This window comes from Nicotiana attenuata, unplaced genomic scaffold, assembly GCF_001879085.1.
Source record: "Nicotiana attenuata strain UT unplaced genomic scaffold, NIATTr2, whole genome shotgun sequence".
NCBI classification, from domain to species: Eukaryota; Viridiplantae; Streptophyta; class Magnoliopsida; order Solanales; family Solanaceae; genus Nicotiana; species Nicotiana attenuata.
The window spans coordinates 51886-66231 of record NW_017674624.1 but is presented as its reverse complement, the minus strand read 5'-3'; the positions used below and the strand labels follow the sequence as shown (position 1 = coordinate 66231).

The 14346-nt window shown below is 35.0% G+C and overlaps 2 protein-coding genes across 2 annotated transcripts; both read right to left on the bottom strand.

Moving 5' to 3' along the window:
• Positions 1-8252, bottom strand: LOC109219031 (IAA-alanine resistance protein 1). The gene is made up of 11 exons (XM_019383433.1): positions 7652-8252; positions 5926-6009; positions 5776-5825; positions 4282-4333; positions 3032-3148; positions 2096-2373; positions 1227-1373; positions 1013-1120; positions 571-672; positions 443-487; positions 1-352 (listed from the first exon to the last, which is right to left on the bottom strand). Exons 1-11 carry the CDS (start codon positions 8250-8252, stop codon positions 197-199), a joined length of 1740 nt encoding a protein of 579 aa, XP_019238978.1. The 3' UTR covers positions 1-196.
• A 2138-nt stretch (positions 8253-10390) lies between these two features.
• On the bottom strand, positions 10391-11863 carry LOC109219029 (putative clathrin assembly protein At1g25240). Its single transcript, XM_019383430.1, has one exon. The coding sequence runs from the start codon at positions 11637-11639 to the stop codon at positions 10464-10466; it is 1176 nt and encodes a 391-aa protein (XP_019238975.1). The 5' UTR covers positions 11640-11863; the 3' UTR covers positions 10391-10463.
• Positions 11864-14346: the final 2483 nt, after the last annotated feature.

Genomic DNA, 14346 nt, shown 5'->3' with positions numbered 1-14346 from the left:
ACAAGCAAAACGAGTAGAAAATAAATGATGAAGATGAACTTTTCACGATGTTCATTAATTTCATCAATATCAGACAAGTAATGTGTATTCTCTGACCGGATGTTGTCGTAACAGGTAACACCGGAAGGCTGTTCTTATACCTATGGGGGGAGACTTCAACCCCTCTCTACGAACACGACAAGTAGCATGTATTGTGTCATTCAACAAGGGAGATACAAAGAGCAACAGCCATCCCTGATAATAGTGAGACAAGTTGGATTACTGTATTCATCAAGGTAGTCCTGCCACTACTATTCATTTCAGCCAACACCCCAGCAACCGAAATGTAGATGAAGCCGCCAGCAGTAAAACCCTGCAACATTATATTAGAATTTAGAAATAAGAAAGACATTCTTCTATGAACTCAAGTTTATCTGACCGATAGCTTAAAAAAGAGTCTCACTTCAATCACTGATGACTGACCAGAATCTTGTCCCAACGTCAACGCCTACATAGCAGGACAAAATTTTTAGTTTAATCAAATGCGACAAGAAAGCAGAACCTTGGATCATGCCAACAGATTATACTAACCAGTGCAGTTCCGGCTAGTGCCACTAGTGCAGATAAGAAGTTAAAGAAGAGAGCTTTGGAGACGCTGAACCCCGACCTTACCAAGATTCCAAAGTCACCTATCTGCATAAATAAGGTTTAGGGATCATTAGATTCACATGAGAGTAACATCAAGTAACGGACTCAAGAGGGAAAAAATGCTACATTACAAGATGCAGCAGATGTGAGAAATGAGGCGAAGATAATTTTATCCAAGTACCCTTCCTTAGAGATTCCTATGAAGATTCAACTGATATCTAATTTATGTAGGAAACTTGTGATAATGGAGAGAGATTTTCGTAGTTGAGGGAAAGAGAGTAACTTCGAGCGGCTAAAATGCAACTGCTTATATGGGCAATCAATTAAAAACATGCAACAGTATTGACATGGTAATGTAGAAATACTAGAAAGAAATATAAATGACCTCTTGAGGGAGCTCATGAGCTAGAAGAAACAAAGTTCTTGACCACCCACCAACTGATCCATAAAGGAGGAATGCACTTCCCAATGCCATGCCATCAGTAAAATTGTGCTGCAGCATAACATAAAACATCTCATGTATCGATGTTCACCAGCCAGATATGTCTAGTTGTTTGTAAGAAATCATAAACCAGGATGAGGGCTAATGTAGTACATACAACACCATCAGAGAAGAGGTTGAGGTAACCAAAGACAAGGCTTGACCGTGATTTAGCCTGTTCCTTTCCAACTGACTCAGAATTGGTAGTGCAATTTGCAGCATCTAAAACAGTATTGTCGTCAGCAGCACTGGAGCCAGTATTCCTCTGCAATAGTTAGCATATGAGACAAATAGCAATAACAAATAACCGCAAACAAATAAATATTTCAATGACTGCATCTGTTCAAAGAGATTTTCAATCTGGGAACAGATACACTGCAGAATCGTTAAAATGGATGAAAGATACATTAGACCTTGTCTAAACTTAATCTGACGCCATATCAGAACAAACAGCAAAAGTCAACCTGTATCTTATATTAAGTAGTTAATTAATTAATTACAAATGGAGGAATTAGTGGTTAAAGAATTTTCAGGAGCAAGGAAATAACTTTATGGAACTTCTAGTGAGCATGTCATGTATGATTTTAAAACCCAGTTTAATGTAAGCGATTTAAGCTGCAAAGGTTTTACAACATTTATGGTATGGAACTAGCAATTGCTTATTTATGCGTGATACTGTATCACAAGACTGAATTTAGTTCAAGTCAGTATGGAGTGTGGAAAGAAACACTACGACAACAATTACATTGAGAAACCTTGTCTTGACAAAGTAGTTGTTTGTGCTTTGGTCAGCTGACAGCATGTTATGTTGAGGAAAAGGTCACACGACCCCTCTAAATTATGATAATATTGTTAGTTTCCAGTCTTTGTTTTAGTATTACGGGAAAGTTCAGAAGTGCAGATTATCCTAACAAGAAATACACTTTACTGGATCTAAGCCTGGCAAAATATGGAACAGCAAAATATGGGGGCATGTGCTGATTCTACCTTCCGGAGAACAGCTCCTCCACTTGGCTTTTCCCCATTGGGAGAGTCAGCAGACACGCCGTCCACTTCACTCCCTCCAGCTGTCTTTTCTGATAGGTTTCCGCTCTTCTTCGGAGACAGTTGGTCGTTGTCATTAGCATCATCGTCATCCTTCAACTTTGTGATGTGCGTATGACGATGATGATGATGATGACCATGACTCCATTCATCGGCTCCTCCAGAAAAATCTTCAACATACCTCACAAGCTTCTCAACAATAAGAAAGAGCACAATTCCAGCTGCCAAAACAAAAGTATCATGAAACATTCAGCAGGGTGGCAACAGCAGCTGTACAGTCGATGACATTACCAGAAGAGAATCAAATCTCAGGCACTTAGAAGATGAATTTAAGTTTAATACAAGTTAAGAAGTACAAATTAGGAGTTATCTGAAGAAATCAAAATACAGTAGAAGAAAGTTAATCCAAGTTGTGAAAATAAGAATTCACACCCTATCCTCAGAAAAGATAAAAAGACACCAGCCCTTTAAAATGATGAAAGCTTTTGAGTTATATTGCTGTCCCACATAGGTGGTGTAAAGGTTTCCAAAAGGGTTTTATAGAGGTCTTAAGCCTCTCCACACATTGCTTTAAGTTTTAGGTTGGACGCTCAGATCTTTTTACATTTGCCGTCATGTCATCCTTAGTCAGCACCATCAAGCTAATGCCAGCGGACATCTTGCAAATTAAAAGGTGGAATCATGATATTTAAATACTACTATAAATAAGCATTTACTTCCATTGGAATATTCGAACACAATTTTTTTTCGATATTTCCAATTTTGCAACCATGGGAAGCAAATCCTCCCCAATATTTTACATGCAAATGCAAAATAAACATAAAAATTTCACAAAATGAACAATGAAATTTAAAAACAGAATCAAGTCGAAGAACTTACCCAGAATGGACAATCCAACAGAAAGATCCTCCAACGAATGTGCATGTGAATGACCGGAGTGATCATGAAGATGATCATGTTCCACATGGTGATCATGTGAGTGGGAGTGTACACCACCTAAAAGAAGTACAGTCAGACCTCTCTATAACAGAATCCTTGTATAACAACACTTCACTATAAAAGCCAAACTTTTTCGGAACCAGTTTTCATGTTATGTTATAATACTTGTTCTCTATACACTTCGCTATAGCATCCAAAAATATTCGGAACAAACAAGGCTGTTATAGAGAGGTTTGACTGTAATCTTTTTTGGTAAAATTATTTAGTGCCATAAATAGTTAAAGGCAACAATATTTGGGTGTGGGATATAGCAAGGATATATGTCTGATCTATCATGTTCCTTCCTTCAGACGAATAGCTATATTCTAACAGCATCTTTAAGAATACTCATACATACTACTTTATTACTGCCTCCATACAAATTTGCTTGCTATAGTTTTATTGGATATTGAGTTGAAACAAAGAAGAATTTTGAGTTTTGGCACATCAAATAAATATTGAATCTGGATAGTCTGACAAGGCACGAGTTTAAAAAAGAAAGAAGACTCTTTGACGCATCGGATAAATATTCATAAGATACCAAAGGCAGCCTTTTACCAAATAAGTTGTTCTTGTATGCAGTGGGGTCCACAACAAGTCATGTCAACTGAAAAAGAGGAATGTAAGAAATAAAAGGGTTCTCAATCTAGAAAAGAACCAATCTTATTAGGACCGACAAGGAAATAGTGCCAAACAAATTGGGATAGAAAGAGAGATATTTTTTTTCTTAGAAACACGATACTCATAACAACTCACAATCTTAGCTCAGGAGAATAACGTTCGTGCTAAGTAATATGCATCAGCACAACATTTGGACATAGACAAGAGCACAACAATGTTATTCAGTCTCCCCAACATGAACTAGACTGAGAGTAGTGAAAGGTGGAAAAGGGAGTTACCCACGCACTCAGGGACAGCAAGATAGACAAACCTACCTTTGATAGTGTAAGCTAGTGAGTTTTAGGATTACACATCGAAGAAGCATGCCTGATGTAAAGACATACTCGCTTATGTCATTTTAACAGTTACCAAGCTAAGTAAAACTAAATTATGATGGAGTAAAGCTAAGAGTTTCTGGTATTTAAAGGTAAGTGAGCCTAAATGCAATATGCAAGGTTACTTATTCGCTAATTTAAGATTAAGAATCATACCAAAAGCATGTGGCAATTGGTGAAGGAAAGCATCCCCCAGCATGGCTCCTGCCTGTGTAAGTCATGAAGTCTGAAAGAATGAGAAAACTTTTATCCTAGTAAATAATTTTAGAAACAACCGTCCAATAACTTCATTAAGCATATTCAAATGAATTGGTATTACTTCCAAATCGGCAAACAGAATTCATTTAGCAGGCAGCATTCATATGTATGGTAAGACGGATATCCTGATAAATTTAAGGTATCATTTTCACATATAAGGGAAAAATTACAATTAAAAATTCAAAATGCCAGTATATTATTCATTATAACAAATAAGATAATTCACAAGCAGAAGACTGCCAGTAGAAGCTTTTCCATCTATCTGATAATCATCTCACCATCTGAAGCCATTTGTTACATTACATACACGATTGTTAACATATGAAGATGTGTGTGTATGATCATCTTTTTTAAAGTTCCACAGCACTTTCAGAGAAGACTTAGTTTCAAACAACTATAAAGTATATGCTACTGAGATATAATTATAGCTAATAGAACACTTCCTCATCACAAATCAATTATCCTACTCTCAGTTCTAAGCTATCTGGAAAAGTCTTTCCAGATAAGAAAGACATTTTTCCTACCTTCTCTAATACTTTTCAACATCTGCCACTAACAACGAGAAACAACACCTACATTACGTTTTCCAAAGTCTACAAACAAGTTAAACTTTTCCTCCAGTTTTGCACCCGCTTTCTTAAAAGCAATAAAACCACATTTTTTACCTTTGATACCTCCACCTAGTAAATCTAGAACAATTAATAGTGGATGGAGGGAATATGTGCAACAGGAGGACCTTCCTGATTAGCATGATTAAAACTGTTTCTGATAATTTAAGAAAGCGATTTACAAATAATTGATCAATAAAATCGTTAATCAAAGTTCACTTTTGATGTAACTTACAATAAACTATTCAAGGAGAAATATAAAACTAAAAAATTGCTAATTACATTTAAGTTGTTAAGAACTTAACATTATGTAGAAAAATAAGTTGCACAAAAAAAAATGCACATTTTAGTAATAATACGAAATAAATCTTTTTATTCGTGAAAACACCACTTGCTAATAGTTAAGTTAGCAACCCGATTTAAATTTTCCTATCGATTTGGATAAAACTGTAACAATGGCATAAATACTATTTCATTATTTGGACAATCAAAAAAAATATTATATCATTATTTGCAAATTTTGAAGTTCAGTAATTGCAAAATAATTGAACTTCAGTGTATAAAACATTGAAATACTGGTTTGAATGTGTATTTCAAGTGAAATACCGGTTTCCACTCACAAATGTTCAACTTTCACAAACCTTTTTCCAGGTGAAGTTTATGTCCAAACATAATTTCACCTTCCACAAACAATGTTTTCAACTTGAACACAAAGAAACAGAAGAAATTGAACCAACCATGGAAAATATTCAGGAAATTCTAATCCATAAAAGATCATTCTCACCCCAAATAACGCCAAAGAATCAACAACAGCTTTTGACGGCTTCCCTTTTACTGCAGGAAACAAAACATTCTGATTAGGTGTTTCGAAATGAAGATAAGCAATGAATCTTAAAGAACAAGGGCAGAAACATAAAGAACTTAAGCTACTTACAAAATATTACAGGCAAAATAATCAGGCATATAAGGGAAGCCAAGCTCACCAACAGTGAGCAACCCATTGCATTGACCCAAAGACCTGTCAATGAACCCAAAGAAAAGCTCTCAGTGACAACTAAAGGCACCCATTACAGAGATCTACCAAAAACGGTCCCATATGTCGTGCGCCAAAAAAAAAGAAATTTTACATATATAAGAGCAACTGTGGAGACTGAGAGCTCAATTATTTTGCGAATTATTTGCATATTAGGTGTTACATGCCCCTACCCCCCCCCCCCCCCAAGACCCCACGTATGGGATTAAACTGGGTTTGTTGTTGTTGTTGTGTTACATGGGCATTTTTATAATTTGTTATATGTCGGCAAGTTAAAACTTTCTTGCGAATGACTTAAAGCAAAATATACATGTCTTTCAGACGAGCTCAAGAGTCATATCAACAATGATACTTCAATTAAAGAGATACCCTAAAAAAAGGTTCAAGCAAAGAGACGTGACATCACAAAATGCCTATCATCTAATCAACCACGCAATTAAAAGAAACATCTGGCATCCTGAAAAAATAAGCATGTCTAGATGACAGTAACAATTTATGGATCACACAAGTCTAACTGTACGCACAAAACAAGAGAATGCCAAAATAATTTATTGAAGCTTGCATTGTGAGTTGACTTATAAATAATGTGACACTTTATATCCACCTTTCGATTAAAACTGTTTGGAAGACATATAATGTGAGATCAAATTTTCATTAAGTGATATTTGTTCAGGCTATGGCAGCGTTCAGCCGTTGTTTAGCTCTATGGCAAAACCATAAAGTTACCTTTACAGTATGCATTTTATATTGCAGATGTGATTCATTTCCATCGTCACCTCCTTTGCCACTGAAATAATAGCTAACGAAAACATGCTAGCACCAATTAGTTGCCATACCAAGAGATAAACCTTATTATACACATTCAATACTTCTGCTTCAAATTGTGGCGATAATAGCCTTCGACCTCTTCTAGCATTGGGAAAAACAACATCCTTTTGCAACATACTTAAAAAGATATTTGCTTTCAATATTAAATATGAGAAAAGGTAGTTTTTAACCCCTTTAAAAAAAGAAATTAAGCAATACCATAGGAGCACCATTACAAAATCAGTGTATGCTAAAATCCAACAACACCACCAACATCTCAATCCTAAGCTTGTTGAGGTCAGTTGTATGAATCCTCACTATCCATTTCACTCCATTTGAACCCTTAAATTCCGATATTTAATAGTTTAGGGTTTGTTAAAGCAGTGGCAGAGCTAAAGGGAGTCAAGGAGGTTCAATTGGATACCCTTCGGCAGAAAAATTATACTGCGCAAACAGGGTAAAAACAAATTGTTTTGGTTCTATATGAACTCTTGAATGAAACGGAGCCTTAATGCAATGGTAAAAGTTGTCGTCGTGTGACCAGGAGGTCATAGTTCAAGCCACGGAAACAGGGTATAAATGCAACATAGCGGGAGCTTAGTGCACCGTGCTAACCCTTTTTCATAAGAACTGCTGAATCCCCTTAACATAAGTAAAGAATCTAGTCTAGTGCAGTGGTAAAGGAGGTTCAAAAATTGCCTAGATCACGAATTCAAATCATGTGATACGAGTATGAATTTCTGGCTCCGCCATTGAGCTAGACTCCAAGCACAAATGAAAATGACATATATAAGCTATAAAATATGAATATAATATATACCAAGACCAGTAAGATCCTTGGCTCCATGTCCATTATGATGATGATGCACGTCCACGTCATCATGGGACCCAAATCCTAACAGCTTTAGATCCTCCTCTTCTGCTAATTCTTCTGGAAGCTTCCTCTGCTTAACTTCACTCATCCCATGATGATGATGATGATGTCCCTGATGGTCATGGTCATGCCCATGACCATGGTTACACTGGTGAGCTTCAGCTGATAAAGAAGACCCAAAAATCACTAACCCTAAAGAAATAGAAATGATTAAACAGAAACAGATCTGTTTCAGTAAAGATTCAATCTTTGACATTTTTTCAGTCTGGGCAAGAACAAAATCAGGTAAAACCCCTAAATTTATGGAGGCAGGGGGTGATAAGGGCGTGTTTGGGAAAAGGGTGTTTGGAATCAAGAATTGCGGTTTTTGCAAGTGCCTTCGATGGTGAAGACACAAACAGCGCAGAAGAAGAGTATTATTATGCCTATTATAATGCCGAATGTTACTACATCCATAGTATAAGGAGTTTGACTTTGAAAGATGGGCCTCAAGTGTGTAACAAAAATGGAGTTTGGTCCTCTGAGAATTGCAGAAATGTTGTAACATAGTGATAGTACTGTGATTTTTGTCTTTTAATTATGAGAATTGGGTGCTAGGGTCAAATCACTAATCATTGGACTTTGGTATGAGTCTTTTATTTTTTAACTCGGCGCGCAATTAATTTGGATTCGCATCGAAATATTCTGCAACGAGAATAAAACGTTAAAATTTCGGTTAAGGATAAGAGAATACTTTATCATCCACCACAACCGTTTGATATCATAGATAATAATAATTTCTTTTAAGTATGTGCTAGTTAGAGTGCAAAATACTATACTCGAAAAGGATAAAGTGTATAGTATATGTGACATTATTTCTTTATTGTTTTGACTAAATAGTTATGGATGACTTGACAATTTCAATTCGAATCGATCAATCGAATCCGGTATATTTTCCACGTTCATAGGAGTGCGTTTATGTTTCTGCTTTACGAATATGATTTTTTTTGGGCATTTCTAATAATATCTATGCTTGTTCCTATTTTGGCATTTTTAATTTTCGGAGTGTTAGCTCCGATTAGCAAAGGGCCGGAGAAACTTTCTACTTATGAGTCGGGTATAGAACCAATGGGCGATGCTTGGTTACAATTTCGAATCCGTTATTATATGTATGCTCTAGTTTTTGTTGTTTTTGATGTTTAAACGATTTTCCTTTATCCATGGGCAATGAGTTTCGACGTATTGGATGTATCTGTATTTATAGAAGCTCTCATTTTCGTGCTTATCTTAATTATTGGTTTAGTTTATGCATGGCGAAAGGAGGTATTGGAATGGTCTTAGCTCCTGAATATTCAGACAATAAAAAATATAATTTAACTTTAAAAAATATTTATTTAATAATATGTTTTTACTGTCACATAAATCTCATAATATGTATAAAATTATAAGAGTGAAACAATCTTAAACTAATTTTAAGATAGAATATTAAGTGTTTGATTTAGAAATATATAAGAGTGTGTTTGTAACTAAGTGATATTATAAGGTGTTTAGCGTAATTAATCATAATTTACAAAATACGATAAATAACTTGCTACAATCTATCATAATATATGCTGATTGGGTAAGTCCTTACATTTCAAGCTTTCGAAATATACAAGTTCTCCCTAATAAATAGCTGAACCAAAGAATGGTGGGTTTCCGTTGGCTCAAATGTCTAGCCATACTATTTTCAATGGTCAAATTGATTATATTTGGAGTAAATTGAACTAAAATAAATTTAAAATTCATAATAAACAAATTATAGAGACATTGACTGCTAGTCTACAAATTTATTTCAATTAATCAGGTTCCTTCGCAAAAATGAAAATAAAATTGTTATTTGTAGTTTCCATGTCTTTAAATTATGTGTTCAGGAAATATTGAAATCGGACTTCATTATTCTTTCAGTGAGACATATTCCCAACTCTCATTATCAGATGAAGAATAAATGTTTTACCACCACGGAATGTCTGTGGAATGGATACAATTCATCTACACTTAATTAAAAAATTTGAGTTCAACCTTGAGAATGAAGAAATTTTAGATAGAGAGTGCAATAGGCTCTACGCGTGAATAGAACCAAACTGGTCTAGATATACTTGGTAGCAATCAGTAGAAGTTGGAATCGTAAGTGTGTATGGGTGATAAACATCATATTAATATGCTCATCATACAACAAGAAGCTAAGTTACTGAAAAATTGGAACCACATCTATGAAGATTCAATCTACCATTCTATGGTTTTTTATATTTGGAAGAAAAACAAATGCTATCTCATAGAGAACGAGCACATAAAACATGGTCATGGAGTATGAGTAAATCAAATATAAACTACGGATGATTGAAAATAACGCATATCTTTGCCGAGAGATAGGAGCATTCAGTGGAACCGATGACCTATGATGCTCTTAGGTAACTTAAAATTGTTCTCCATTTTCTAACTCGTGAGACGCCTTTTCAGGATAAAACCTCTTAACCTACGCACAATGTCAAGATCTAACCCAAAATCAAATGTCTTTCAAGTACATCTCTCAAAAGACTAGTGTTGGAAAGAATCTTTTTTCAACACACACATATATTATACACTTATATAACATTTCCTTTGATCACTAAGAAAAATCTATAAATCTACATATTTATAGATATATAAATATGCATATATAGGATGTAACATAATGCCTCTTTTCTCTTGTTTGATACTATAAGCTTTTGTTCCACATTGCATTTGGTGAAGCCATGTACTAGAAGCTAATTAAATCTGGTAATTGTTGAGGTTTAACAGGTAAATTATTGGTGGAATTAGTAGGTACCAAAGAGGCTTCAAAAGGATTTGTTCTTGGAATATATTTTACTATAGCAGAACAGCCACCATTTTCTTCATCAAATGTCTCCCAACGATCAGTAATTATTGTCCTTAAATTGTTTTTTGAGTCATTTTTTTCTCCAACATTCTCATGCACCACAATTGCTCTATCCATTTCATAACTCTTTTGTTCTTTATCTGAAACTCCATTGATAATTTCCTCAAGTTGTGTGATATCTTCGTTTGATATTTGCTCTACAATTGGACAAACTTCAGCATTTCTCACCCCTATATCGCGATTAAACTCGAAATATAGAGACAACTCTTCTGCTTGAATATTTGCTTTCTTAATGATCTTTAGAGCCATAGTTGCTTCAACTTTCCCAAACAAATTAATTCTTGATAAAACTCGAGCAATCCCATTTCGAATCCTACTATACACGTCGAAAATTTCTGTCATAACACAATCCATAGCTTCAAGAACAAGAGGGACAATAGCAGAATCCGATAACGGCTTAATTTCAAGCAACACATCAAGCAAAGATTGCAATTTTTGTACCACAACAAGATCTTGAACGATAGAATAACTTTCTTTTTCTTCTACGTCAAGATTATGCATCATAATCATCATGTTGTTGTTGCTTCTCTTTTCATGCAATTCCATGCAAAGGAGAGACGATTTCTGATCAAGAAACGCGAAATAAGCGCGAATAAACGCGTTAATCCCATGCATTTCGTGTTTTCTTGAATGACCATCTTCGAAATTTGAAAGATCAAAAGGTAATCTACCAATTCTTTGAACACAAGGAAGCCTAGTGCTATAAAGACCATGCATTAAGATTAAAACTTTAATGGCAACAACCCAACTTCGAGTTTTCTCTATTCGAATCGAGATAGCCCAAATTAAAGGTTTGAGATTACAAGATGATAAACGTAACCAACGAAAAACACGATCGACGTTCTTCATATTCATGGAGAATTCATCGTGGCTTGTGGCTTTAATAACAGCAGCCTCGATGTCTGGATTCCGGAGAGGTGTTCTTCTTGATAAACTAGCAATGAATATGCTATTTTGATCTTTTACCAATCCGGAAACCTTTCTCCATAGCCTCATTCTTTGATTTCCTCTACTCTGTTTTCCCCTGTTTTTTTTTTCTTCTTCTTTTTCTTGTTGTTGATGTTCTTTCTTTTTGGTAAAGCTTTTGCGGTGGTAATCAATTATTCTACATGTTTTTTTATTTTTTATTTTACATTATTACTCGCTTTATCCAATATGTATAGGAGGGAGGGTTGACCAATGCACGAATTATCCCGCGTTAATGCAGATTTGAGAAAGGGCCGCACCCTGAAGGGTGTGATGTAATACTCTTAATATGTTGGACGATTCACAATTGTTTGATATTATACAATTTAACCTTGAGAGAAATACTTTTACTTGGTAAAGACCTACAGAAACAATAGCTTTGACCTTTGACCATACTTACGTGGTGTTAGTATGTGCCAATTATTAAGGAGTCGTGAATGCTGTAATTTTGTTCTAGAATAGACAAAATCAGCAACACAAAAGACGTAAAATAAAATACATAGATAAATAAATAAAATAAGACCAAAAAACTCATAGTAGTTCTTTTCCCTTCTCCTTTTGCTCCTTGTTTCCCCTTTCTTTTACTCCTTTTTTTTTTCTTGGTTTAGTTGGAAATGAAATACGGAGATGAATAATGGTGATGGTGGTGTAGTGTTGGGTGTAATGGGAGGTAAATAGTAGTGGTGGAGGTGTTAGTCGTTGAAAAGGACAGAGAGAGAGCGCAAATATGATGTGGAATCCGCTGTTGATGCGTACTGTAAAAATTACACGAGGCATCCTATTTGGTCGCCCCCTTTTAATATATTCCCGTTTTATTTTTTCCTTTGTATCCGTACCTTTTTATTTTTATTTTTATAAAAGCGTCTTAAAAAGACGATTTTGCCTTCTTTAATAAAAGACTATTGACAAACTACATGACAAAAACTTAAGCATGTTTAGGCTGAAGTTTTAGCAAATAAACTGAAAACTTCAGCTTGTTTAGACTGAAGTTTCGGGTAAAACTCAGGACAAAACTGTAGAGTGAATTACAAAACTTCAGCATGTTTTGGTATGAAGTTTTAGTAAATGAACTAAATAACTTCAGCATGCATTAGCAAAAACTCTTTAGAAAATTACATACTGCAAGACAAAAACTTAAGCATGTTTAGTCTGAAGTTTTAGCAAATGAACTAAAAAACTTAAGCATGTTTAGTCTGAAGTTTTACCAAATGAACTAATAACATCAGCATGTTTTGTTTGAAGTTTTAACAAATGAACTAAATAACTTCAGCATGCATTAGCAAAAACTCATTAGAAAATTACATACTACAAGACAAAAACTTAAGCATGTTTAGGCTAAAGTTTTAGCAAATGAACTAAAAAACTTAAGCATGTTTAGTCTGAAGTTTTAGCAAATGATCTAAAAAAAACTTAAACATGTTTAGTCTGAAGTTTTAGCAAATGAACTAAATAGCTTCAGCATGTTTAGACTGAAGTTTCGGGTAAAACTCATGACAAAACTGTAGACTGCAGGATATATAACTTCATCACGCATTAGCATTAAGTTTTAGCTTCAATGTGAAACAACTTCATGCTATATTAGCATGAAGTTTTAGCTTCAACATGAAACAACTTCATGCAAGTGTGATTCTGAAGATGAATCTGGATAAGTTTCTAATTTTTTGATAAAGATGCTGAGAGGAGAGGAGGAGATCTTTTTTCACGAATGAGGTTGCAGATCACGCGATTAATGCGTGATGCAGGTTTTATATCTTTTGTCAGGTGTGTAATTGTCATATTATTACGGATTTTTTATCAGCTGGCTACCAAATCAATAATTTTTAAAAATAGGGTAAAGGTTAAAAGGTGGCACAAATATAGGGTACGACTGCAAATCCCTCATGCTTGCGTCTACCTACATTACACCCTTGGCTTGCGGCCCATCCAAGAGTTTGTTTTGCTTTGGGTTGATAAAGACGATGTTGATGTATTATGATTTTATTTGACGTGGATATGACGCAAGGTTTAGGACTAGACTACTGGGAACAAGTGCTCGCGAACCTAGTAGATTTTGTTTAAATCCTATATTAGTCTTAAAAAATGTATTGAATATGTATAAATTATTAAATTAAAACTCAAAAGTTAGAAGAATTAAAATCTCGAATAAGTTTGAAATTCTGAGTCCACTTCTAATATGATGTATTATCCATATTTGGTAACGAAGAAATTTTATTTAACGATTAACTAGTAGGGTTACATGGCCTGGTCCTCCCATTGGGAGCAAACGTAGGCATGCTAGTAGTAATATTGTTACAACTAAAGAAGACATAACAGAGATTCCAAGCATAGCCAAATTATTAAACAACAACATTAGTGGTACTGGTCGTTGTAGTAGTAATGCCCTCCTTGTCAGCTTGTACAACATCCATTAGGTATTCTGGGACATCTGGATATAACTGATTATAGTAGACGTTGCCTTGCTTGATTCCATGTTGTGCTAGCTCATGTGCTACCTTGTTTCCTTCACGAAAGTTGTGTAGGATTGGTGGATTCCCCAGCATCTTCAGCCAGTACCTGCAAGTAAAGATGAGTGTATTATATGGTGGGTAATTAGAAGTTTCAATTATTGATGGTATGGAGGTTTAATCCGTCTCTATTTGGAGGTTGGTCAAGTTATAGTCTTTTGCTAGCTTTAATCCGTTTTGTTCCATGTAGAGTGGGGATGGGCCATAACTCTTCTCACTAAATCCTAGAATCC